Below are 24511 nucleotides of genomic sequence, written 5' to 3'. Positions count from 1 at the left end.
TGTCTTCAAGAGCAGTTAATACATGATTTTTAATCAGCTGACATGTTAATCCTATAAATGGCATTGAGAAGTTAATCTATTACGTCATTTGGCAAAGTGATTGGCATAAGAGTGGTACGGTATATCTCCGATAGTTCTTCTTTTGAACTCGAAAGGTTCGCCGAAGTTCAAGTGCCTTCAGAAGGCAAGGAAATATTCATTACTTTGAAAGTCATCATCTCTGTGACAATGAGTTGATGCATATCTCACAGCGGGTTGCGGATTGAGGCTTGTGGGACTACTACTGATTGGTGGATCATGGAGGGATCTAATTAATAGGTGAACGCAGTGGCGAGATAAACAGAGAGAAAATTTCACGTTTTTTTTTTTCGATAGTTTATGATAAACTTATTTCCTGTTTGTTCCTTTTTGGTCTATAAATACGGCCTCCGAAGTGATAGGATATCGCAAATAGCGTGACCTGGCACGTGGCAAATGTGCTGCACGCAATAAGTTACAATGTATCCACTTTCCAATTGCTGTACTTTCGAAGTTTTCACATCACCGCAAATAACTTACAACGTCTATTCTTAAACGTTTAGATGGTGTAACAAACGGTATCGGTAATAAAAGAAGGATCTATTCCTTTCATTCTGGATAAGGAAACAGAGTTTTTCGAGTGTCGTGCACATGCCTTTTAATTACTTACTTCGAGTGTATTAAGAGGTGGTGAAAGGTAGTATAGAAATGACGCCTATGCTCTTCAAGATTTTAAATTCACCCTATGGACTGATGAGACCAATCTGAAACTTGATATGCCCCACAAAACAGACAATGTGGGAGAAGCACCATCTGTCAGGGGACAATCACGTAAAAAAGGGTTTTTGGATTGTTGCGATACTTTCTTCAATGCATATCATTTCCAGCATTGTCATAAATCGTTTGCCTATCAGCCCTTTAAAAATACCTTGACAACCTATAGGGTGGCAGTTTTACCGTCAACACCACAAGCAAGACCAAAATCCGACATAATTTACACTTCAAGAGACGAGCGGCACCCTTATGGCCTTTATGGGGGAATTTCGCCCCATCTCCAGTGTGTTCAATAAGTTGTCAAAGTTTCAGGTAGTCTTAAGACATTCCTTGTTCTGTTCAATGATAAGAACCCGCATGATCAATTGCCAGGTTTCTCAGTCCAGATATCAGCAAAAAGTAGGGGTAACTAGTTTCCACTTTTTTCTAAGCGTGAGTTCAACACTTCAAGTCGGATGGAAAGCTGGTGAACTGATAATATTTCGCATTGGGTAATTACTTTCTCGAGATCAAATAGTTTGTCGAATTACGAACCTCAGTGCAACAATATATACAATATATACTCAGTGTAAGGCTTGATGGGGTTTTGATCAAATAATAATGCTTGATTGTTCTAACTGAATGTATGTTACGCATGTGACCAATCAACAAGTTATTAAATGATATTGATAACATTTGCATTGTAAGCGGACTGACTCACGTAGAATCTTCCTTTGACTCCTGACCCCTTTGTTGCAAAATGAAGAAATGATTTGCTTGGCTGTCAAACCATTCCACCCACGCCCTACATAGCGCTGTTGCAGTTTCAGTATTTTGCTCGTCACTTGTATTTCCTATTATGTCCTATTTATGGTAAGCTTACCTCTTTTTATCTTCGGCTGACTTTGAGGTGCATTTTTTCTTTTCCACGGAGGAAGGATTCATTTCATGTTTTTGTCTTCTTATGCAGTTTTTTTTAGCCTAATCTTGCAACACGTTCACACGTATAGTAAACACCAACCGCAATAGCTTGACAATAGGAAAGATTACCACTATTTGCACATTTAACAATCGCTTTGTTTGAACGTTTAAAACTACATTTAACCATAATTATCTCTTTGCCTGGGGTGAATTAGAAAATTATGGTCGAGTATGGAGTATTAATGAGAGAGAACGAAAATTTTTAATCGGATGATAGGTGTGAATACCTACATCAATGTAGCGAAGAAACCTGTCAAAATTTCATTCAAGCCTTTTGGAAGTTGGAGGTAGCCTTGATTTTGAGTGAGGCTGCTTGCGCTCGATTCCTTCAGAGGCAAAAGAGCCTTGGGTGACAGAAGCAAAGTTTATTCTGGCTGAGAGTTGCAAAACCTCTGTAGAGCTTATTATTGAAAGCATTATTGCGAAACTAAATTTCAATAAACACAAGTTATCTCCAAAACTGTGACTGGTTCGGTCAAATAACACCAACTTAATACATATGCCTTAATATGGGCGATCATAACAGGGTTAAGGATTTTGAACGTTGAGAAAAGCCCCAGTTTCTGAACTCCGAGAGAATCGCAAATCACAGTAGACAATGACCTTTGTTTCCTATTCTAATTCCGTAAGCGGAAGTAAGTGAATAAATTGAGCGCATAACCAGGGGAGAGTTTGCTATTAGTATTCAATGGAGAACTTACGCTATCATGCTTTGGTAAGGTATCGATATCGATGTTGGTAGAGATGTTGAGAGGTCAGATTTTCGGCTAAGGTTTAGCTTTAGTGAGATGTTAAGGGACAACCTTGTTGACTCTAAACGACATAATTATCTACTTTACCTTCAATACTTTACCTTCAGTGAGACTTCTTCCTTTTCGACAAATCGCCTCCACCACAAGTTTACAATGGTTATGGAAATGTGATCCGATGTTACCCACTCCCACTAAAGTCCTTTAAGAGGTCCTTGTTTTTGCAATCTTTTGTGAAGCTATCTTAAAAACCTCTTCTTTTGATCCATAACATTTCAAGGATGGTTTATCCACCAGGTATTTGTCGGCTCCGAAAGGGATGAGTTGGGGGCAGGGTCCGTGAAATTATGTATGGCTTCATTAGTAAGATTATCTCAGTGAAAAAGGTAAAAAGGCCAAAGAAAGGTCGCAGACAAACAAAAGAAGTTATTCGAATAAATAATGAGTCAAATTCAAACAAATATGACTGAAAGTCCCAATAGGAGGGTTGCTTTAACGACTAAAAGTACTTTCCGCTATTAGAAATGAAATATTAGATCTGTTGGGCTACCAGGACCTACAAATTTTGGTTTCAAATGTTCCTCGTTTCAATCAAGCATGGCAAATGAAAGAAAGCACTTGATGACTACCATACGCCACTGACTTTTTTTAACGAAATTACGTAATTTTTAATTCATTAATTAGTACCAAAGCGAGAAAGTAATGGGATTCTGGCCGAAGGCTGTGTGATGCTGAAGCGTTCTGGACGACTCTTGCTTAAAATGGAAAACTGCTTTTAGATTCTTTTCTTGCGTTATTGGTGATGCCTTCCAGATGTGTTGTGGCTTTTAACGATTTCCATAATTGTGATAAGGCTGTCCATCACCATTCAACAGACGTTTGGAAAGACGCTTTTGTCTTTTGGAGACGGTTTTTGAATGATCACTAGTAGCTGAGTCATCCTTAAACCGTTTGGCGGTAGATTGTATGTACTTTCGAAGCCACTTTTTTTGGCGCTGTTGGTGCAGTACACGCTGTGACAAGGTGCATAGGCTTTTATAATCATATTTAAACGAAATTGAGAGAAGGAATCCACGCACTTATCTGGACAATTCAAGCAATAGGCCATTTCCGAGTTCATGTCTGCCTCCTCTTCAAAGGGAGTCTAAGTGCGAAGTTTTTGTGATGATAATTGGTTCTACTTTACATAGAGCGATTTTCAAATGAGTGTCGTAAAACCAAAACCAAAGTAACTACTTTGGCCAATCAAAAAGGACGGAGACAATCCGGTAAACCAATCAAACTCGAAGTAATTACAAGTAGCCGACACAAAGCGCGGGAAAATGTGCACGCGCAAGCCATGATTGGTTTTGGTGTCACTTCTGATTGGTTGAAAAATTGGCCCGAAAACTTTGAACCAATCACTGAGTGAAGTAATTATAAACCAAAGCAATTCGCAAATTACTTTCGACACTCAATTGAAAACCACTCTATGAAAGAAAACTAATTATCATAAGAAAAACTTCGCACTTAAACTCGCTTTGAAGAGGAGGCAGACATGAACTCGGAAATGGCCTATTGAAAAATTCAGGCGGCTTCAAAGGAATTCGAACCCATGACTTCTGCGATGCCAGAGCAATGCTTTACCAACTGAGCTATGAAGTCACACAGTTGGGAGCACTGCGGCAGGTCAATTTGTAGGCATCATGCGTTTCCGCGAAAGGACTTAATGAAATAATGTATATATTTGTGTATTTGAAGTGCGGGTTACATACATACTTAATTAGCCTCCCCCCATAGGGGCTTTTCAGGGCTAATGAAACACAACGACGCGACGGAACAGAATAACAGCAACAAGAACTCTTAAGAATCCCAACTGGCCGGAGGCAAACCAATTAGCTATTTACAAGTGCAGCTGGGAAGTTGAACCATGAACTACCAGGATCAAATTCAACGGGTGGTCAGAGCGAGTCTTGAACTCGGGATCTCCGGGTTTCAAGGCAAACGCCCTAACCACTGGGCCACACTGCCTCCAGTTAAAAACGAAATTGAACAGGAGGAACGACCTACTTAGGATATCCCAAATAGTTTTGAAAGGTAATTTTTTTTAGTGAAATTGTTTTTGAACTCCAAAATGTAACTACTGGAGTTTTTCAGGCTCCTTTCCCCCGGTGGGGGGAGGGGGGGGGGTGAACTTCGTATATGAAGGGGTGGGGATGCTCGTCGGAAATCTTGCATTTAACACCTAAAGGAGACCAATCTGGGCTTCGTCCAGGATTTTTTGACCTTTAAAAGAGACCATACTTAAATCATTAAATATATATATTTATATTTCTTCGCATGAAATCCTAAACAAGACCTTTACGATATGAGCTACATATGATGGCATTTTCCCCAACACCCAAAGTGAGATCAAAATCCGAAATTTACGCCCTTAAGTGATATGACGAGCATCCTCACCCCTTTCATATGCGAGGTCCCCCCGGGTTTCTTTCCAACTGCTAAGTTGCTCGCAAATGTAAAGACAACGCCAGAGTCTCGCTTAGAATTAGAATACAAATATTATAATACTGTAGGTGCATCTTGATCAAATGAACAAAATTCAAGTAGACGAATGCCGAGTTGCGGCGATCAAAAAGGACACCGGGACGTTGGAGATTCTTGTTTTAAATTAGTGAGAATATTTAGACTACCAAAGCACTTTTAATTTCTTTACTGAATGCAAAATCCTCTGAATACTCTGTATAAAGCAAAATCTAGCAAACTGCAGAATAAGGTCATACTTCTATCGTTCTTTTACGTGAAGCAATGTAGCCTACCACAAGACATCATCAAATTTAAAATAGCGAAATTTGAAGGAAATTTCCACTCCTTCAAAAGAATACCTTTAAATGGGAGGAAAGTATGTTTGCAATCCATTTGATTTTTTCTTCTAAAAACAAACAACCGCAACTGTTTGTGTCATGAAAAAACGTACTTCAGGAACTCTTATTTCTTGGCGCCGCCACGTGTTACGCTTGCTTTATTGTTTTTGATACACAGAAGCTTTTGAATAGTAACAATGGGGCAATCGCAGCATATCATTGTCGTTCAAGATCGCGGCGTCCAGGAAACAAAAATCAGTGATAATCATGTTTTTCTCAAATTGTCAAATAGCTTTTCCCCTAAGTCTGAAATAACCATGATTTCCAGCAATATAAGATTACTTTAAATTTGCAGTTGCTACTGAGGTCCCAAGCCAGCTCAATGTTCTTGTTCTGAACACTTCATTTGCTAAAGCAAACTTTGGTGTTTTAGGTGGCAACCGATACTGTAACACTGTAAGCCACCGATCCGCCTGTGTTTGTAGCATTGCAAACATAACTACCTGCATCCTCCGGCTTAAATTGATCTATGATAAGGGTTGTATTTTCTTTGCTGCTCTGCTTTACCACACCTTCCTTAGACCATTTGACCCACGGCTTTGGTTCCCCAGACGCGTCACATTCCAATTCCACGTCTTCGCCGATCCTGACCTTCAATTCATTTGTTCGGATAGTAATACTTGGCGGAACTGAAACTGAAGAATAATTACATATTTTTAAATTCAAAATACCTATCTCCGCTTTTCTCTATTTGTTCAGATCAGAAGCATATGACCTTAAAGCGTGTAACTTGCAACGCCTTTCCTTGGAACAAAAGGGAATTTAAGAACCGACGACGGCTACGACTACGACAACGCCACAAAACAGTAATAATCATTGGTTAAAAGAGCATAAATAATCGTGCAGCACGTGCAGCACGGATTTTAGCAAGTATCTTAGTGGTCCTCTGCATAACGACGACGTGAAATCACCAAATTTGAAGTTTTGACGACAACATAAGCATGCAACAGAGAATCCGTCATTCTCTGTTGTAACTTTGAAACCGCTCGTACCGATTTATTTTTAGGATACTTTGCCCACATTGTACGACGCGAACTAGACTGAATAATCGCGAAAGACTTTCGATACAGCCAAGTTATATTTTGAGGTGACGTTTTCGTCGACCGTCGTCGTCGTAGATCTTAAATTCCCTAAAGCTGGGGATTTTAGGCCACCAATCTTTTATGCCCAAATATGGACAAAAATAAGATCGAACCTGCAAGCGCGGAAAAATGTGCTAGCTATGTTACATCTAAATAAGGAAATTGTTAAACTAAAAAAAACCCATCTCTGAACCAGAGTTAAACGCTTCAAGGTCATGAGCTTCTACTCAGATACCACGATTAGTGCTAGCAAGCCGATAACATAATGTAACATTCGTCCAGTGACTGAATGACGTCAAAAGAATGTTGGACGAGCGACGTCATTTCATGCGTAATAGTTTCAATAGCCCTTTTCACGGTTAGTTTTTTCATTTGCATTGCAATATAATATAACGTGGATGCGAGGCAATTTCGGGTTACAACTACAAAATAGCTCAAAATTGCCTCACATGCATGCTAGATTACATTTTAATGCAAATGAGAAAAACTAAACCGTGAAAAGGGCTATCAGCTAAAGCTCAGTACGACACAAAGCAAACCTTAGTGGAGCACTGATGTTATTTTGACTTCATTTTGAGAACAATTTTAAAAATAGTCTTATGAAATAAAGAACTATCTATATTTAATCTTACAATTTCGAAGTAAATTGTAAAAAAAAAAAAAAAAAGCCTTGGTGGATTTATGATTAACAAATGGCAGCACATCAAAAATGGAACCGGGTAGAAATTGCACCTTTAAAGTGCAATTAGATGTAGCTATGATGGTTTCTGAGTGCGCTGTAATCGAAATATTTATGTATTTATTGCTGGTTTTCAGTCAACTCGATCAAACGAAAAACGTTTGCATAATAAAGTTCAATTCCCGGAATGTTGGGTTGGGAAACCAACATGGCGGCCGTTTCTTTGTTAAGGGGCACCAACATGGCGGCCGTGACGTCATGTGAAAACCAAGAATAGTTTTTGTACTACAACTAGGTTACGACTTCGTACCTTTGTGACTAGTAGCACTCTTTTGTGGAGGTCCTGTGATAAAAAGGTAACGTGTTGTAAAATTAGTGAAATTGTTGTTTTCAAAGTTTCCTTAAGAACATTATGATTAGGAATTCTAAGATCGACCATTTTTAAATCAATAAGTTTGGGTTTTTCATTTAGACCGTAACATTATGGATAGTTTCGAGAAACACAATGCCATACCAGTATCTTATGATCTCCAATAGACGATGAGAAATTGTTTTCTTACAATGATTAATTTCATTTTCTGGTATTCAGAAGAATCTTTTAAGTTTGATGAGCCATCTAACTGATGACAGCTAAATTTTTGTCACAAAAAATTACTATTTGCTTAAGTGCAACCCAATAATGATCCTAATAACTGTTACCTTTAACAACGAGTTGAATCGGACCACTCTCAATCCATTCCCCCCAAATGATGGCCCTGCAGCCGTAGGCCCGGTCTGCGTCTGACAAAGTCACATCTTTTATCACAAAAACTAGATTTGCTTCAGTCTGGGTGAAATTTCCTGTAACACTCAGCCTTTTATTTAGCGATTCCGGGAGCTGCTTTGTATTAACAAACGTTTTTAGGTCGTCGTAAACGGTGATGTATTTGTCTATCATATTTCTTTTCTCGTCTGTCGATCCCCAAATGATTTCCTCAAAGCGCGAACGATCTTCCGAACCGACGGCAAAGAAAAACCTCCAGTAGAATTCGACGTCGGAGCCCACATCGGCACTTATTGGACTGGTGGGTTCTTTGGTGAACTTAGTGTCAGGATGTTCTAAAAAGAAACACACAGACACACACAAAATATCAATTTAACCAAGGAAACAAACAGCAAAGCTAAGAAAACTTGTTGTTGCGTTTTCCGTCATCCTTTAGGCCTACAGATTCACAAGCACTTCTTGAAAATTAATAGTTTCTACAGTTTATATAAATGGGAACAGAAATCCTGCCACCCCACCCTCATAAACGTTTCCCATGCAACAACTCCAATTGTTTTATCACTGATCAGTTTTAGATTTAAGTTAGCAGACATCGCGAATAAGAATTATTAACAGATTGAATAGTTATTTTATAACGGTTTGGTTTGGCCATCAACATGACATTGCCCAAACCCTTCACGGGAGGGTGCGTGCTCTCAGCCCCGACCTTCCGGACCAAACTTTTCTGTTATAACTTCAGATGTCATATTCCTTTCATTTTTACAGTATATGATATCATGATTAAGTTATGAACGCACAATGGAGAATGGGCTTTCGTTTTCAACGCTTTATTCAATATTTAAAACGGACAGGTCTAGATAACATCAGAGTACACTATATTAATGGCTCCTCATCATCAAGAATATTCACGCCGCCCAAAGAAAAACAATGCTGCCCAGATCCCTGTGATACGTGCGGCTCTTCAACAAGAACTAACCAATGCCTAACAAAAAACTGTGTATACAAAATCAAATGCTCGCACTGCGACGCGGTTTATATCGGCGAAACAAGTAGAACTATCGGATCCAGAATAAAAGAACATATCAGAATGGTGAAACAGACGGTTTATTCACATTTGATCAACCATAACAAACCATCTATGCAAGATATCTCTTGGGGAATCCTCCACAGGAACATCCACGACATCCGCACGCGTAAAATCATTGAAGCGCTTGCAATGCCATAGCGGGATTTGAACCCATGTCCCCCTGATCACTAGTCGGGTGTGATGACCACTATACTATCAGGACAACCATGCTGGCAATGTGGCTGATTGATCACTAAATGTGTGTCATTTACGTGGGACTCCCTAAGGGGTGTTGGTAAAAGTCTTGCCTGTCACTCCCCTGGTAAGTGGTGTCTTTGTGCATAGAGCCTTCTGCGCGTCTTTTCTTAGGATCGAGAGGGTAGTTGAAATGCGTAGATTTCTCTGGTGGACACAGGAGAATCATTAACTTAGCCTGCAATGGCGTCGAAAGTCATGTAAGGCGAATGGCGTTTTAGTGGATCCTTAAACAAAATATATCCTTATGGAGCTCAATAATGGAAAGTCAGTTGGATAAACTAGGCAGGCGGTGAAAAACCAACACCTGGAATCACAAAAACGACGAGTAATGGACTTTGACAACAATCTATCGCCCGTCGAGCCGAAATCAAAGTGAGCTGTATTTCTAAAATAATATTTTACCAAGTGTGCTGTTATGTAGAACACTGAAACCAAATGGAAAATTCTATGGTAACTTATGGGTTCAACAAAGACCTGAAAAAACCTTACGTGGATCTGTGATCAACTCTGCACAGTCTTCAGGTAAAAAAAATAATTGGAAATGTGACAGCAAAGAATTATTTGAAAGAAAGCTTGTCGTGTATTTTGTGCTTCATTATTCAAGGAAAAGGTTCTTCATGGAAACGGCTTGATCCTGATTTTTAGTTTGTTGCAATATTGCGCATGTTTTACACGATCGAGTTTCTTCTCTTCACGCACGTAATGAGATAGAAGGGGTTAATTTTTGCCTCTAATAGCAAATATGTTGTTTGTTTCAAAAAATTGTTCGCTGGAAAATGTGGCCTTTATGAATTCATCATGTTTTATGATATGCGAGCTTAACTGGATAGTTTTTTATGGCAATAGTAAAGCATTTTCTTGTCAAAATGAGGTTAGTGTCTTTCTGGTGTGTTAACTGAATTAAATCGTGAGTTTGTATTTGCCGTCTGCCGCGTAACCTTGATTTCTACTCTCAAAATTACCTCCAGAACCTACTTTTTGCGTAGAATAAGCTTTTAGAATGATGTTCTTGTTTTGCATAAAGCAAGCAAAGCTGTCAGATGCTCAGAGGGCACGCTTAAACTTGTGGTGAAAAGAACATGTCAGCCCAGAAGCCAATGTTTTTCGCTTCTCTTTTATTTGTTATTCTTCGGAGACTGGAATGCTGTAGTTCAATACCACACAATTCAGTGCCTTCTGATTTTCTGTAACACATACCACAGGCAACCCAGTGTATGCTTCACGGAAGCATCTCGTTCATTTAAATTGCTACTCGGAGTTTCATGCTTCACACGAAGCAATCATCAGGCAACTGACAACAATGACGGTTACACTCAATATATTTGAAGTGCGGGTGATAGACGAAGAGGTGAAGTGATCTTCGCACTTAACTGGACAATTTGAGCAATTGTCTCTTTTCAAGTCCTTTCACGGGAATCACAGAGGTCATGGGTTCAAATCCCTTTGGAACCACGTGATTTTTTCAGGTGACTTGGGAGACAATTGCTCAAATTCTCCAGTCAAGTGCGAAGATCACTTCATTCCTTTGATTGTATATAGTAGCGAAGTTAGTTTCAAGTTTAAAACTCTCTCTTGTACTCTTAAGATTAATGTAAAATCCTTCTAAAAACTTACGGCCTGCAATGACAGCGAGGATACAGCAGGTCAAAGCAAGTTTGGCCTCTCGGCAGTAATTCATTTCAGTCCCAGTCTGATTTTTAAAACGTCTCTCTGTACAGGAAGGAAAAAAAAAGGTTTTCTGCCCCTCTTAACTTCCAAAAATGGCTGGATAAGGTTGCCTTTCATTAGTAGTATACCGTTAACCCGGTATCTCATTCATTGCTATTTCTTAGGGTGCGTTCGATTGATTGGATTCCGGAATAGAAATAAATGGGATACAAGTTAGAAATCCTTCGTTTTTGCGGAGATTCACATTAAAACTGTAAAACACCTGCTAAAATGCTATTTTAAACATATCTTTATTATCCATGTTGCTTAAAACTGCCAAACATACCGCTTTAACTCATCACTCCACGTATTCATTCTTATTCCGGAATAGGGTCAATCGAACGCACCCTCAATCGATATCGATCGTAGACCAAACTTTGATCAGTTTTTCTGTCTTACAAAGCCGATAACAAAAGCGGGTTTTCAAGAAAACAGATTGTGAGGCAACAAAATATGCGAACAAGTGAAGAAAATTATTGTGCCGGAAGAATTTGCAGTGGTGATTGGGTCATTAAATTATCATGTATTGTACTAGAATACACGAAGTACTTCAGTTTACGGGGCTGCTGTACTTTGGTGTGGAATCTGGTTAGGGGAAGTCAAGACTTGCAATCTATGACACTTATGATTTAACGGCTGGTCGTATCATATGGTCTTACTGTTAAGTCTTAAAAGACAGTGGTTATAGGCTACTGATAGTATGAGGAAATGACGAGGAAATGTTCCCAAGCTTAATTTAGGCGGGTCGTTTGTTCGAGCTTTAACTTGACTCATTTTCTCAATTTCTCATATTTCGGATTTGAAGTTAAAAGACTTCTCATATAAAGGAATCACTCAGAAATCATGCTAATACTGTGAAATGTTGCTCGGGAATCAGGGAGAATTTTTTCTCCCATAAGTTTATAACTAAGGGTGTTTTCGCTCAGGTCATTATGTATTCCTTGTTGTACCTTGACCTTTGCTCGCTTCCGTGCTTCAACGAAAGACAAGAAAATGCTCCATTTATTTTTTGTGGATTCTGTCTCGTAGTGATACCGTTGTTTCAAGGATAGACGTTTCATTTTCAGTGGCCCGTTCTTGTTGAGCTGCTTAAAGAATAACTTGAATATGCGTGATATGAGTAAAGGAGAAATAATATGGTCTACGTTTACTTTTACACTGATGATTTTGACGCATTTATTTTCACCGCCTTTTCATGGTGCCCGATTGTGTGATTACAATTCTTAAATTACTGTTTGGTCTTCGAGAGTTTGTCTTTTGTTGGTTCCATTACGTTGCTAAGAGAAAGATTTACGTAACATTGCGTTTGCGTGAAATAGCATTTGGCAAGCTTCTGCTTGGTCACAATAGCGTGAAAATTCTCTTGTTCTAAACGTTTCTCTCTGTTTTTACATGTTGTATGATACCTGTACATAACAGGCGAAAATAAGTTGAAAGCAAAGAAGTTGTTTCTTTGATTTTTGGCTAAACGCAAACTCAGCCTTCCTCTCTCTACAAAAAAACTGACAGTTGAGAACAAACGGAGATGTGCTTTGCTGAAAGCATCCCCTGCCTATCCTCTTAACGCTATAATCAGTACATTCGTGAAGAAACGTTATGATTGAAAACCGAACTAACAAAAAATGGCTACTGTAAACTACCAAAACATCATGTGCTGACCAAGCGATTTAAATGGCAAGTTTTTAATTTCGTGCAGTACTTCACTTAAAGAAGCTTGTCAACTTGAATTGCGACACGTATACCAGTGTAGAATACGGACTTCTACGGAAAAGAGCTGCTGTACATACGAATCAGCTTTACTACTTTAAAACGCAAACACTTACCTCGTATTTTGTTCGCGGCTTTCAAAATAGATTAGATCTCCAAGAAATGGACAAAATGTACTTTCAACACGTGAGGTCTTTGTGGTGATCACGAGTCGATGGGCTAAAGTAGAGCTTGCCTGACGCACGAAACTCTTGAAATAAGTGACAGTTCAAAAGACTCTCGAATGGAGTAACGTCAATGAGTTAGTAACTATTGATTGATGTATCAGGATCAAGATCTTAATTGAAACACAACACTCATTTATCTTTGCGCTTTGCTTGTCAAGAAACGTCGTTGGTCAGAGGAACGTGCCAGCGAGGCCGTGGTCTGGCCTTCATCACTTAATAACGCTTTAGGAAAGCTAAGCTAAGAATGGCGATCCATTTTAGAGCCCCGTGACCATTTTGAGCGTCGAACTCTGATTTTGTTTTTGTTCACCGAACAACCTTGCATTTTTCCCTTAACTAACTTATCCCACTTCAGGTGATAAACGAATAATTAATTCGAATCCCCAAAGGAATTTTTAGTTTCTTTTTTCAGCTAATGTGTTTTAATGAGAGCTTAATACTCACACACGACTGATTTCATGTTTGCGTGGCCAACGGGAATAAAAGTAATGCATGTCAGGATATTATTAGATACCATCAGGAGATCAATCTACCTGTGTAGTTAAATCATCCCTAGCACTATTTAGATCGGCAGCCAATTTGCTGTCTGAGGATATTTGTGATCTTACCATCGAAAAAATGACTCGACTTCTTCAAGAACTTTCCAAATTGCAAAACTACAGTTGATGAATCTCTAGGGTTATTGCCTGATCTTAAGCCGGGGCGGTTCCCGCGACCCCTATTAGGGATTTTATTCAGAAGTACTCATTTCTTGAGCTGCAGATTTCACGTTAGTTTCTTAGCCTTTCGAAGCCGAGACACCAAGAAAGATGGTTACGTCCTCTCAATACAACTATATTTCCTATGTTTCTAAAGGAAACAAACCTCCATAGTTTTAGTCTTAAGCCGGGCGGTTCCCCTATTAGGAGTTAGGGATTTTGTTCAGAAGTACTCATTTCTTGAGCTGCAAATTTCACGTTAGTTTCTTAGCCTTTCGAAGCAGAGACACCAAGAAAGATGGTTACGTCCTCTCAATACGATGTTTCTAAAGGAAACAAACCTCCATAGTGTTAATCTTAAGCCGGGCGGTTCCCCTATTAGGGATTAGGGATTTTGTTCAGAGGTACTCATTTCTTGAGCTGCAGATTTCACGTTAGGGGATACTTTTTTCCTTCTGTTTCTTAGCCTTTCGAAGCGGAGACACTAGGAAAGATGGTTACGTCTTCTCAATACGACGACATTTCGTATGTTTCTAAAGGAAATAAACCTCCATAATGTTATAAAAATCATTTAATGTTTTAGAAACCTTACAGAGTCCTTACAATGATTGTCGTATGTTTAACACTATTTTAAAACACAAAACTTGTAAAAGATCAAATTGCACACGGTATATGTGCTATGATGTACCACGTGAAACGGTTATGTATTTACTTAAAATCGTTCTCCTTTCGCATTTTTCAAAAACTTTGTCAATCAGAGGGATTCCGACGTGGATTGTGAAGCTCAGAGAAGCGAAGAAATCATGCAACTTGCACGGAATTAGTTCCTGAGCTTTGCCAAAGGTACATGTAATTGATTGTTTGGGCAGTATGCGCCTGGTACCTAAGTCACAAACCACTCTATCGACTGTTTACATTCTTCTTAGCACTACCACAAATTGATGAGAATTCACATAAATGTTATGTACAATTATAAAAATACAGATAAAGCCAGACTAACCGAATGTACATTTTCCTAATTTAATGTAAATCGAAATTCACGCATATATTTTGTTGACAACTTGTTCTTTATGTAGTACCTTACCAGATACAATACGCGGAAGTTACTGCTTTAACAGCATTGTAAAGGAAAACCTTGTATTTCACAGAGCAGACATTACAACAAGCTCCTGGACAGAAGTGTTATACCTCTCTGTTATTCAATTTAGTAAAAAAGGTTTAAACTCATTAAATTGAACCAAAATCTGCTCCTACTTATTCCTTCGATTGTCTCGATTTTCTTTATCTACTCAAATACATATTTTGAAGATATCAAAAGGTCCTTTTTTTTGGATGTACCATTGCTTGCTGTTGCCATTGCCAAAGAAAAGTTTTGGATTTCCTGGTATTTAACCCGAAATGGTGTAAAGGGATCGATACAATGTCAACGGGAGATCTGAATGGGTGTTTACGATTCCCTGCTGTAGTCGAGCCATTTCGAATCCCATGCAGATCCCCCACGAACAGTACATTTGACTTGTGAATTGAATGTGTGATAAAGTAGAGAAATAAGAAGTTGGTATCCAAGATAAATATAGATATACTAATTGAGTTAACATTTGAACTGTAGAAGAATTTATAGTACTATGCGAAGGACCTAACTACTGCGTTTTTGTAGCCTGCTTTCTTGTATCTAGCTAGAGTTATTACTTAATTTTCCAATCTTGATCCAAACAACTCTGCCCTAGATATTTAGTGGAGCAGGAAGTCACCATTATCCCATTGTGCACCCTTTCCATCCCAGGGACCAGTTGTTCAAACGATAGATAGCGCTATCCGCCGGATAAATCACTATCCGGTGGATAAGTCAGGGAAACCAATTGCGCAATCCAATGGATAGTGATTTATCCGGTGGATAGTGTTATCCACCTTTTGAACAACTGGGGCCAGGACTGCTCGTTTCTATGAAGTTCCGATGAGCCGCAAATTTTTGAAACACCAGTCTTTTCTTTTTATTCAAGGTTGAAATGGAAAAGGTGTGGCAAGGTTTGGTGCTTTGAAAATTCATCGTTTTGTTTGTACAGATCAGAAATGTGGCAAGTCGAGAATTAAGTATTTTTAAATGGTTTTGTTCATGTTCTGTATATGGTATATAATAGTTTATCTGACTTGATGAGTTCAAAAAAGTTCTAGGTGATCTCCGTTTACGATTGAAAAGCCACATATTCTTCAGCGGATGCGTTATAATATTTCTAGGTAACTGCCCCACTCCCGTGTTTCAGTTGAAAGATGATAAAGAAAATAAATAAATCTTACCTTTTAGGTGATGAAATGGAAAATGTTGAGGTAATAGAAATGTGTTGGGTGGCTTGAACCCCTTGCGGGGCAAACGACTCAAAGGGAATTGGGTTCTTTTTATATGGACCAGTGAAGCATTGGATTCCAAACTAAAATGGCTGTCAACTAACTCCTACTTTTTATACATTTCTTTCTCACTGTGACTAATCAATTTGCTTTTTGATTTAACGAAATAAAAATTTGATGCCGCACTACATACAAAGGCCATAATTTTCATAAAGCTTAATCATTGACTGTTTAACAATTAGACCCGTAGCCCGTGACCCGTGGCCCTTGAGGGCGAAGGGTCTAATAATTTTAGTATCACCCAACTTGTCGGACAGAAAAGGCAATAATAAAGTTAGCAAGTGCAAGTTGAAGAAATATTTATTTGGGAATAAAACGAAAGAAAGCGTCACTCTTTTCGCTACTCGAGGACTATCGATCACTAATAGTTCTCTAGTAGCGTAGCCAATTAAAATGCAGGATTAGCATTAGTCCACTAGTTGAGTGATACTAACACCATACATACAAATGTAAGACATTTTTTTAACATTAGCACTACGAAGTAGTAATGGTACAAAACATTTCCAAGTGAACAAATTCCCTACTTATTTTAAACAAGCAGAAATACAGTTATTTAATTCGTAAATTCAGGGTATTCCTCCTATAAAAACTCCTCTTTGGGCGTTGGGGGAAGGATTGTTCTTCTGCAGCCTCAGGAAGCGATAAACTCTATCTTGATCACGTTTGTACTTCTTCGTAGAGCTTCCCGTTGTATTTTCTGAGGTTGATGCAATCCTAAAAATGCGATCAGATAACTTTAGTCTTCATTGGAATCACATGAATGTGTGCATGTTATTGACTTCTGTATGGTTGCCATGCTACAAATGAACCAATTCACTCTTGCTCCAATTAAACTAATATAGTGCCACACTTCCCAGCTCCCACAAGTTTTGGTGACTTTAAAAGGACTAACGATAGTTGTCTTGTGAATATTCATTGTTCATAAAGTACCTTTTTTTCCTTGTCAAGTTGATTTATGATGTTTTGCAACTGACGAAATGTGGGTCGGCTATCTGGATCTTCATCCCAACATGACAGCATCACATCGTATCTGGGATATAGATAAATTACGTCTGTTTTCAGTCTAGGCAAAAACGACTTTGATCATTTGGTGTTACAACGTTTAATGTACCTATAATATTGAGGGCTTTTCGTCGTTAAGGCCTCTCCTTGTAATGCGACTCAATGAATACGGCCGATAATTTCCGGACTGTTAAACTCTTTTTCTCATATTTGAGAGAGACACCTCTTCTCAGTCTCTGAATTCCCCATAATTGAAACTCGATACGTTTTGTTTACTTCCAACAATTATGTGACCTCTCTTTCAAGTTGCTCTTACTGGTACTGATTGGAAAATTAGTGTAGATGTTACAAGAAAGAAAACTAGTTTAACTCACACTCCATCAGAAACATGGCTTGGTTTTTCCATCCGGTAACCAGATGCCAATCTATGTATCAGGTCTAAAACTTCCACGTTAGGATAAGGTACGCCTCCTACGAAAAGGAAAAGATCAAAACTTATCGACTTCACTTCGGGCATACTCGTAAGAAATCCGCGTGCTCCGAACTGGAGTCGAATTGAACTTTGACTTTCGATTACTAGTAGGGATGCTCTGCCGCTGAACTAAGGAAAACCCGCGATAGTGCACCTAACAAGTTCATAAAAAAGTTGGACCACAAACAAGAAATTTTTTGAGTTGTCATATCGAATGGCTGAAAAATCACTCGCATTTTAACTCAAATTTCTAATAGTTTTTACAAGTCGTGTCCATCTCCCGAGCGTCTCGATAAAATAAGTGTAATCTGGTCTTCATTTTGCAGCCTACAAGTTAGGACTTTTACAACCGAGATGCTTTTAGAATGAAAATTAAAGTTGGGCGTTTGCCCATTTCTGGCGCCATTTCTTTTAAAAATGTAGTTTGTCGCTTTCAAATTTCGCGCTTCAGTGCGTCACTTTTATGCTAATGCGATGATTAGTCATATGAATATTAATGATGTCCAGCCTTTCCGCGCCATGTGCAAGAGTTTTTTTTCTTCAAAATCTTCCTATTTTCTTGGGTAAATTGGCGAAGAAGCGTCTCTATACTCAGTTAAATCGTCGGTTGTCTGTGACCTTGTGAATTAATTTCACAAACTGCTGTGCATCAGTGCTTTCAAAGACTCTTTTGCACGGAAAGATATTTGTGACTTCTCTCTATCTCGGTCATTAACCAAACTTACTTCGGCTTTTGCCTCCTTCGAAAGGTCACAGAAATTCGTGGAGTTTTTTCAAATTAAAAACTTCTTTACAGTTCTACTTTAGAAATTAAGAACACTTTTAACAGTGTTAAAGGACATTTGAAGTAATATATCAAAAACGAGTGCGAGTGTTTCATCATAGGTTCCACAGACTGAGAAACTAAATGCGTAAATCTTGATATCCAATGAGGAATCAGATGAAAAGAATGTGTGGTTTGGATACGATATCCAAAACACGTGTGGTCTTCATTTAGGTTTTCGTGGGTATCTGAAGTCACGAACGTGACGAATTTATCCATTTTTGATAGGCTTTTGATCTCATGAATTATTAATAAGTTTAAGAAAGTAGAATCAACTTACGTAGGTGCCGCATTCTTCTAGTAGGATTGAAATAAGTTTTTAAACTTTTACTGTAAGCCTGAGTGCTTAGGCATAATCAGAGAATCTGGACAAAGCTTTGACAACTTGCGCTCTGGTAATGTTGTTTAAGAGAAAAGCTACCACTGCAAATGTTAATAGGATTCAAAATTTTGATCCTCTTTGAACAGCTTCTTTAACATTACCGTACGAACGATGAGCTTAGAAATGAATGAACCATCTCATTGTTCGCTCTTCCAATGGTTGTCGAGGGGGACATGGGGAATGCGATACGTACGATGAAGGTTTCATTTTGTTTCTTTATTCTCTTGTGGAGAGCTAAGGCTATCGAGATGCATCCTTCAGTTGCGAACCTTGTTCTTAAACGTTTCCAACGTAGCACGTTAACCGCAGTTTTACTTTCCGTCGACCAGCGTCACCAGCGTTGTTTAGATAAAAAATGGTAACATAAATTGTTTCATTGTCGAATTCTATTCCAAGCATAGGTTTGTCCTTTCGTTGTTTTGTTGATGTGCTAAAGTTCATCACGTGAATTCCACGTGAAAGTCAAAGTGCCTTGCTTTTAAGTGTTCAGTATTTTCTTTGTAGATGAAATGCAGAGCACTACGCAACAACGTCTCATCCCGGATGAGGTTGTTATTGGCCACATGATACAATGAATATTGTGAATTATCTCAAGAGAATGATGCTGAGAATGCTGTTGTACTTCTCGAAAGTCCAGAATGATATAATAACACTGGCAGGAATGGCACGGACCACAAGTGGCTGAATAAAGCAAGACAGATGTTAAAAAGAATTTATATCAGTGGCGAGGCGATGGAAAAATATCTGGATAGCAGCAGGTATGCTTGTTGTCAGTTGTTTCTGTAGTAAGTTAGATTACTTTCAAATGTCAGTTCGTGGTCAGTGATTGATCAAAGCGATGGAAGCCTGAGCCTAAAAGGCTATTGAGTATGAAATACAATTAATTGATTTGAATTTACTTATGGATCACATTTCAATTCCATCGGCGCTGCCAGCCAATAACTGAAAGTACATAATGAGTATTATGAGTGTTTAAGCGCGTATTTTAGCTTAATGAGCAAGCTGGGTTGCATCAGGTAAAAGGTGGGCGAAGTATTTTAGCATACTGAGTTCAACAACACAACCTGAAAACTTCTTTAATTTGTGGTTGTGGCTATCTGTGCTTGCTTTTGTCTTGATCAGCTGGGTTTTGCGATATTTTCAACTTAACTGTTGAATTTTTGTTCCTCGATCAAATAACTTACGACATCGGCTCAATAATAGATAAAATACGCCTGGCGAGCGCCACTGTTAGATCTTTTTATTAACCGTGGCCTTGTTCAAATAATAATACGTTTCGAACTATGGTTCGATCTGCCTACTTACCCATGGTGGCTATCTCAAACAAGACAACCCCAAAGCTCCATCTAGAAATAAACCGCAAAAAAATCCCATCAAACACTTTTCATAAGCGCCTTCTTCCCTGTAATTATTGGTGCAGCACGGACAATGCTTAAGAAGAAGTAAGATATATACTTAATGACGTATCAGTTCCTTTTTTGGATCGGTTCGCTCCACATCTAGTCAGCTAATATTTGTTTCATTCTCATTTTCATTTTCCTTCCTTGCCTCACGAATCGACCCCTCCTTTTTTTCTCCTAGCTGCTCCTGCCCCATTCTAACCTCACTTTTAGTTGGGAAGTGCGCTTTCCTCACAAAAACGCCTGGTAGGCACGCTAGTGCGATGAAGACTACGAATTTGACTGTACTCGCACTCTCAAATAACGTTTAAAGAGTTTCTAAAACGCAGTCAATACAGCTGCCATTGATTGTAGGAATTTTGCCTTACGCACGTGGATAACTGTCGCCAAATTTATTCTTATAACGAGATTCATGCACAGTAATGAATCAAACTCCCAGTCTAAGTCCAAGTCTGCATTCTGCTTTTCTGCCCCTTTGAAAGAGTGAGCTTTTGCTAAAAGAAAGTTGAAACTCACACATCGCTTTTGGTGGTGTAGACTCCGTCAAGCAAAGCCTCAAGAGCTGTCCATTTCATGGGTATATGGCCCTAGAAGACAAACGTTTTTCCCTTCATGTAGCAATGATTTGAATATTAACATAATGCAGCACATATGAGTAACAGATAGATAATGCCATAAATTCTGTGGTTCTTTGTGCAGATACGCTATCCGTGAAAGCCTGCCGCATATAATTTGAACACTGGGGTCTTCGTACCTGCTCCCAGGCTGACCAAAGGGAAACCGTATGCTTCTTTATTCATTGCAGCCACTGACAAAAGTATCGTTGTTGTTTACAAAGTATAATGCCTTCAATGTCACCAATAATGACCGTCCTTCGGTGTATTACTCAGATAGCTGTTTTATTAGTCAACCATTTATTCTTTGATAAAATGACTCGCTCTTACCCCACTTTGTTTCTGGAACATGTCCTGTACTCGGATGTCTCGGGTCATCCCAAAGTCTGTTATCTTGCACGTCAGATTTTCACCCAACAGAACATTTCTGGCCGCCAAATCGCGGTGAATTATCTAAATGCCGTCAAAAGAAGGAAAAAACAGTCGTGTTTTAAAGCTGGCACCAATGGTTTATTTTACCGGTAGGATAGACACATTTTGTTCTGCAATTCATTATAAAGCTGTCTGCAAGTAAATGTGATTTCTTTTGTTGGCAAACCTTTGCTGAGCTCAGATGAGCCATTCCATCAGCTATCTCCCAAGCAAACTGCATTAATTGATGTGACGTAACACTTCGTTTCGGTAGGGCAAGGCGCTCTATGTTGCAGTAATCGTCCTCTAAGCCTCGTTTCTTTCTTAGGAACCCAACAAGTCTCCATAAGGTGTAAACTCTGTGATTACACAGAGAGGCTCTGCAGATGAAATAGAAAAAGTCCCTTCATTAGAAAAAACCCTGTGCTTTCTGGCTTTTAGTACAGCCAGCTAGCTTAACTTACTGGAAATCTGGTCAAGACTTTAGAGTAAACTCATCATTTTCCAAGATCGACAGAGGGCAGGAGCAAGAGCCGGAAGACGTAGTGAGAAAATTCGGCTCAGACAGGGTGTTTATCGTTGGTTCACCCTTTCCTCCGGTTTTTTTCTTTTACAGAAAAAAACGTCATTTTCCAAATTCCTTATTCGTATTCTGGATTCTTTCGATCAGTCACTTCGTGGAGCTGCCACTGCTCGTTGGTCCGCAAACGAGTAGCGTCATTTCAGTGATTCCCGAATTTTGCAATGAAACATTGAAAGCTTTTATGGAGGAGAAACCAAAAACTAAATGAGCCAGAACAGAAGGCTGGAGATTAAAGTCTAGGAGACAAGATTTTCTTTCTTCGCAATACCTGATGCAGTTATGCAGGCCAATTAAACTCGTATCACGTGATTATGATGCTGTGGAGAGCCTCCATCATCTTAAGTTCAGAGAAGGCAAAAATCTTTTCGATTATAGGTCAATCGCGTCACCTGTATAAAGAACGTTTTACGAATTCGTTAAGATAATGTTTACTCTCGAAAATGTTGATTATCCGTGTGAAAAATAAAAAAAAAAAGATTCGACAAAACTAATTTTTAAAGCCTTTAGCTATATATCCGTTACACTTACTTTATTTTCACAGGAAAGCTTCTTAGCTTGGTTGGTGAGGTCAACATGACTAGCCTGTTTTTTTTTTTTTTTTTTCATATTTTATGCCTAGAAATAATCTTTCATAAACGTATAAATTCCTTCAATTTTAGTTTTACTTTATATATAGTATACAAAAACAAAGGGGGGCGTTCAAAAATTGTACGGGGAGTAATTGAATTTGTGTAACCTTTACAGGATCCCATTTTGTATTAGTGGGTTAAAGTCTTCGCCCCTTGACGGCTGTTTTAAGATTACAACTACCCTTGAATCGTTATTTTGGCATCACCTCCTGCACTTATTGTAGATGAAATCTTATCTCCCACTCCTAATTTCGCAGCAAGCAACTAAATAATTGACATATTGTGGTATATCTTCATGAATCTCACGCACCCAAAATTACCAAGCTAAAAAACAAAAGTGAAGTATCGTTGTCGGACTTTTTTTTTATTGTTTTGGTTTAGACATTAATCTAAACTTACTCCTGGTCCGTTTGAAATTTGGACTGCCACCGGCACCCAGGCTCCGCTCCAGTCAACGTTCAAACGCAAAGCCTTTCCTTAACAGGTCCCAAATTGCCTCACAGCGGTATCGTCCTTTTCTAGCTTTAGCCTGCTTCGAGAAACTTTCCCCACTTCGCACTGCTTCTTCATGAACGAATCGCCGTGAATTGAAGTGGGAATACACATGCAGTTAGGAACCGTTTCCAAGTCCAGATTCCCCAAATCGATTTCTCTGCCACGTCAGTTGGTTTGACAAGCTCGATTTGTGTTCGTTTTTCTGTCCTGTTTTTCGTTTTTCCAGATTATTCTCGTGCAGATGGTTGTATTCGAGTTAATTATAGGACTTTTTGGTTTGTCTCCTGGTGAGATTGTTAAATTCAGGGGATTTCCATCCTGTAAGTTTCCTTTTCGTCTGTCTGCGTTGTATGCCGTATTTAAAACTTTCTTGTTCGAAAATACTCTGTTATTTATTTGATAGTGATTTGGTTGCCTGGAAATTGAAAATGATTGTTTAAATTACAGATTCAGTCCTTGTTTGTAGTCGTTTGTAGCTTGGGGATATATTCGGGAATAATTCGGAAATAAAATTCCGACCCTGGCGTTCCTAACTGGACTCAAACCTTCCAATTTCTCATCGTATTCATGGCACAAAGAATCAGTATCTCAAAACTTAAACCACAAGCGTGATTCAGGAAGCTGCTTCTCACTGCTTTTATTTCTTACTTTGTCGTGAAGCAATTGTGCGCAGTGAATACTTAAGGACAACAAAGATTGACATTTCGTTCATTGTCTGGGTTGTATCGACGCATGCCTCTATCGCACGACGGTATATTTGAATGGATGGGTGAGAACATATTAGGTAATACATTGGGTCTACTTCTGTGGCAATACGTTTTCTGAAAACCAAATTGGTGAAACAGTAGGAGAAAGACGTGTTGGCCTACTGGAACCATTGTCGTCGTTTTTGCAAATAATGATTCTACAAATTAGAATTACACCAAATTTAAAACTGGGTTACCCTGCTTTTCAGTTTACTTCTTCCAATGTTGTGTGCCTCGATATAGACCTCACTGTCTATACTACCAAGTGAAGAAAATTCTTAATCATCTACATTGTCCAAATGTAATTTGTTTACCCACGGAACACCTTAATCGAGGGCTCAGAGGATGCTCCGTTCAACAGTGTGTCCGTGCTTTTCGGATCGAATTGGGATTTTGGGCACAGTGTTGGTTTTTTTCTGGAGAGGAAAATAAACAAAAACCGGAAGGGAGAAAACCTCTCGGCAGCAAGGAGCAAGGTTTAAGCAACGCCGCGTTTTTTGAGAACGTCGGACCGCCTACCGGAAGTAAGCTGTTTGCCCCCCCTTTTAAGTTATTTTCACCACAATCCTACCATTTACATTGCCAAGATCTTTCCCCCATTAGAAATGAATTAGTATTAAAAATCTGGGACGGCCACCCCCTGTCCTGGCATCGCGAAATTTTCCTCCTCCGGTTGCCGTCTCGCATCTCCAAAACGCGTGTGGCTGAAGCTTCGAGATATGTCCAGGTTTGCAAGGAAATGCGAAAATTGCGAATTTTGGCAAAAAATCGCAAAAATCGCAGAAACACTAGGCCCCGACAAAGTGTAAGCTCCCTAGTGTATTAGGGAGCTCAACGCACGTGCGTTTCGAGACGCGGGGCGCAACCGGAAGATAAAGCATTTCGCGTGCCAGGACCGTCAAGTTGTCTCCGCATATTTTTATACTTATCATCTCTAATGAAGAAAACATACTTGTAGAT

The 24511-nt window shown here is 39.0% G+C and overlaps 2 protein-coding genes and 1 long non-coding RNA gene across 5 annotated transcripts in view; 1 reads left to right on the top strand and 2 right to left on the bottom strand.

The window, feature by feature from the left end:
* LOC137982170 (uncharacterized) overlaps positions 1–23059 on the top strand; it is a 45197-nt gene extending 22138 nt beyond the window's left edge. For 2 of the 3 annotated variants that reach the window (XR_011118623.1, XR_011118626.1), the window contains 2 exons: positions 19178–19431; positions 20773–21011. This is a non-coding gene — a long non-coding RNA (uncharacterized lncRNA). Of the gene's footprint in view, positions 1–19177; positions 19432–20772; positions 21012–23031 lie in introns of those variants that run through there. The other variant, XR_011118624.1, reaches the window with a different exon arrangement.
* LOC137982166 (cell adhesion molecule DSCAML1-like) lies at positions 5164–12936 on the bottom strand. The gene is made up of 5 exons (XM_068829229.1): positions 12783–12936; positions 10867–10962; positions 7865–8263; positions 7476–7508; positions 5164–6039 (listed from the first exon to the last, which is right to left on the bottom strand). Exons 2-5 carry the CDS (start codon positions 10928–10930, stop codon positions 5774–5776), a joined length of 762 nt encoding a protein of 253 aa, XP_068685330.1. The 5' UTR covers positions 10931–10962; positions 12783–12936; the 3' UTR covers positions 5164–5773.
* LOC137982168 (tyrosine-protein kinase receptor Tie-1-like) lies at positions 14148–21455 on the bottom strand. The gene is made up of 7 exons (XM_068829230.1): positions 21286–21455; positions 21018–21140; positions 20590–20660; positions 19979–20019; positions 17371–17467; positions 16925–17024; positions 14148–16708 (listed from the first exon to the last, which is right to left on the bottom strand). Exons 1-7 carry the CDS (start codon positions 21337–21339, stop codon positions 16652–16654), a joined length of 543 nt encoding a protein of 180 aa, XP_068685331.1. The 5' UTR covers positions 21340–21455; the 3' UTR covers positions 14148–16651.
* Positions 23060–24511: the final 1452 nt, after the last annotated feature.

This window comes from Montipora foliosa, chromosome 13 (genome assembly GCF_036669935.1).
Source record: "Montipora foliosa isolate CH-2021 chromosome 13, ASM3666993v2, whole genome shotgun sequence".
Lineage (NCBI taxonomy): Eukaryota > Metazoa > Cnidaria > Anthozoa > Scleractinia > Acroporidae > Montipora > Montipora foliosa.
Note: the sequence above shows the minus strand (reverse complement) of the source record. Positions and strands in the feature narration are given on the sequence as shown.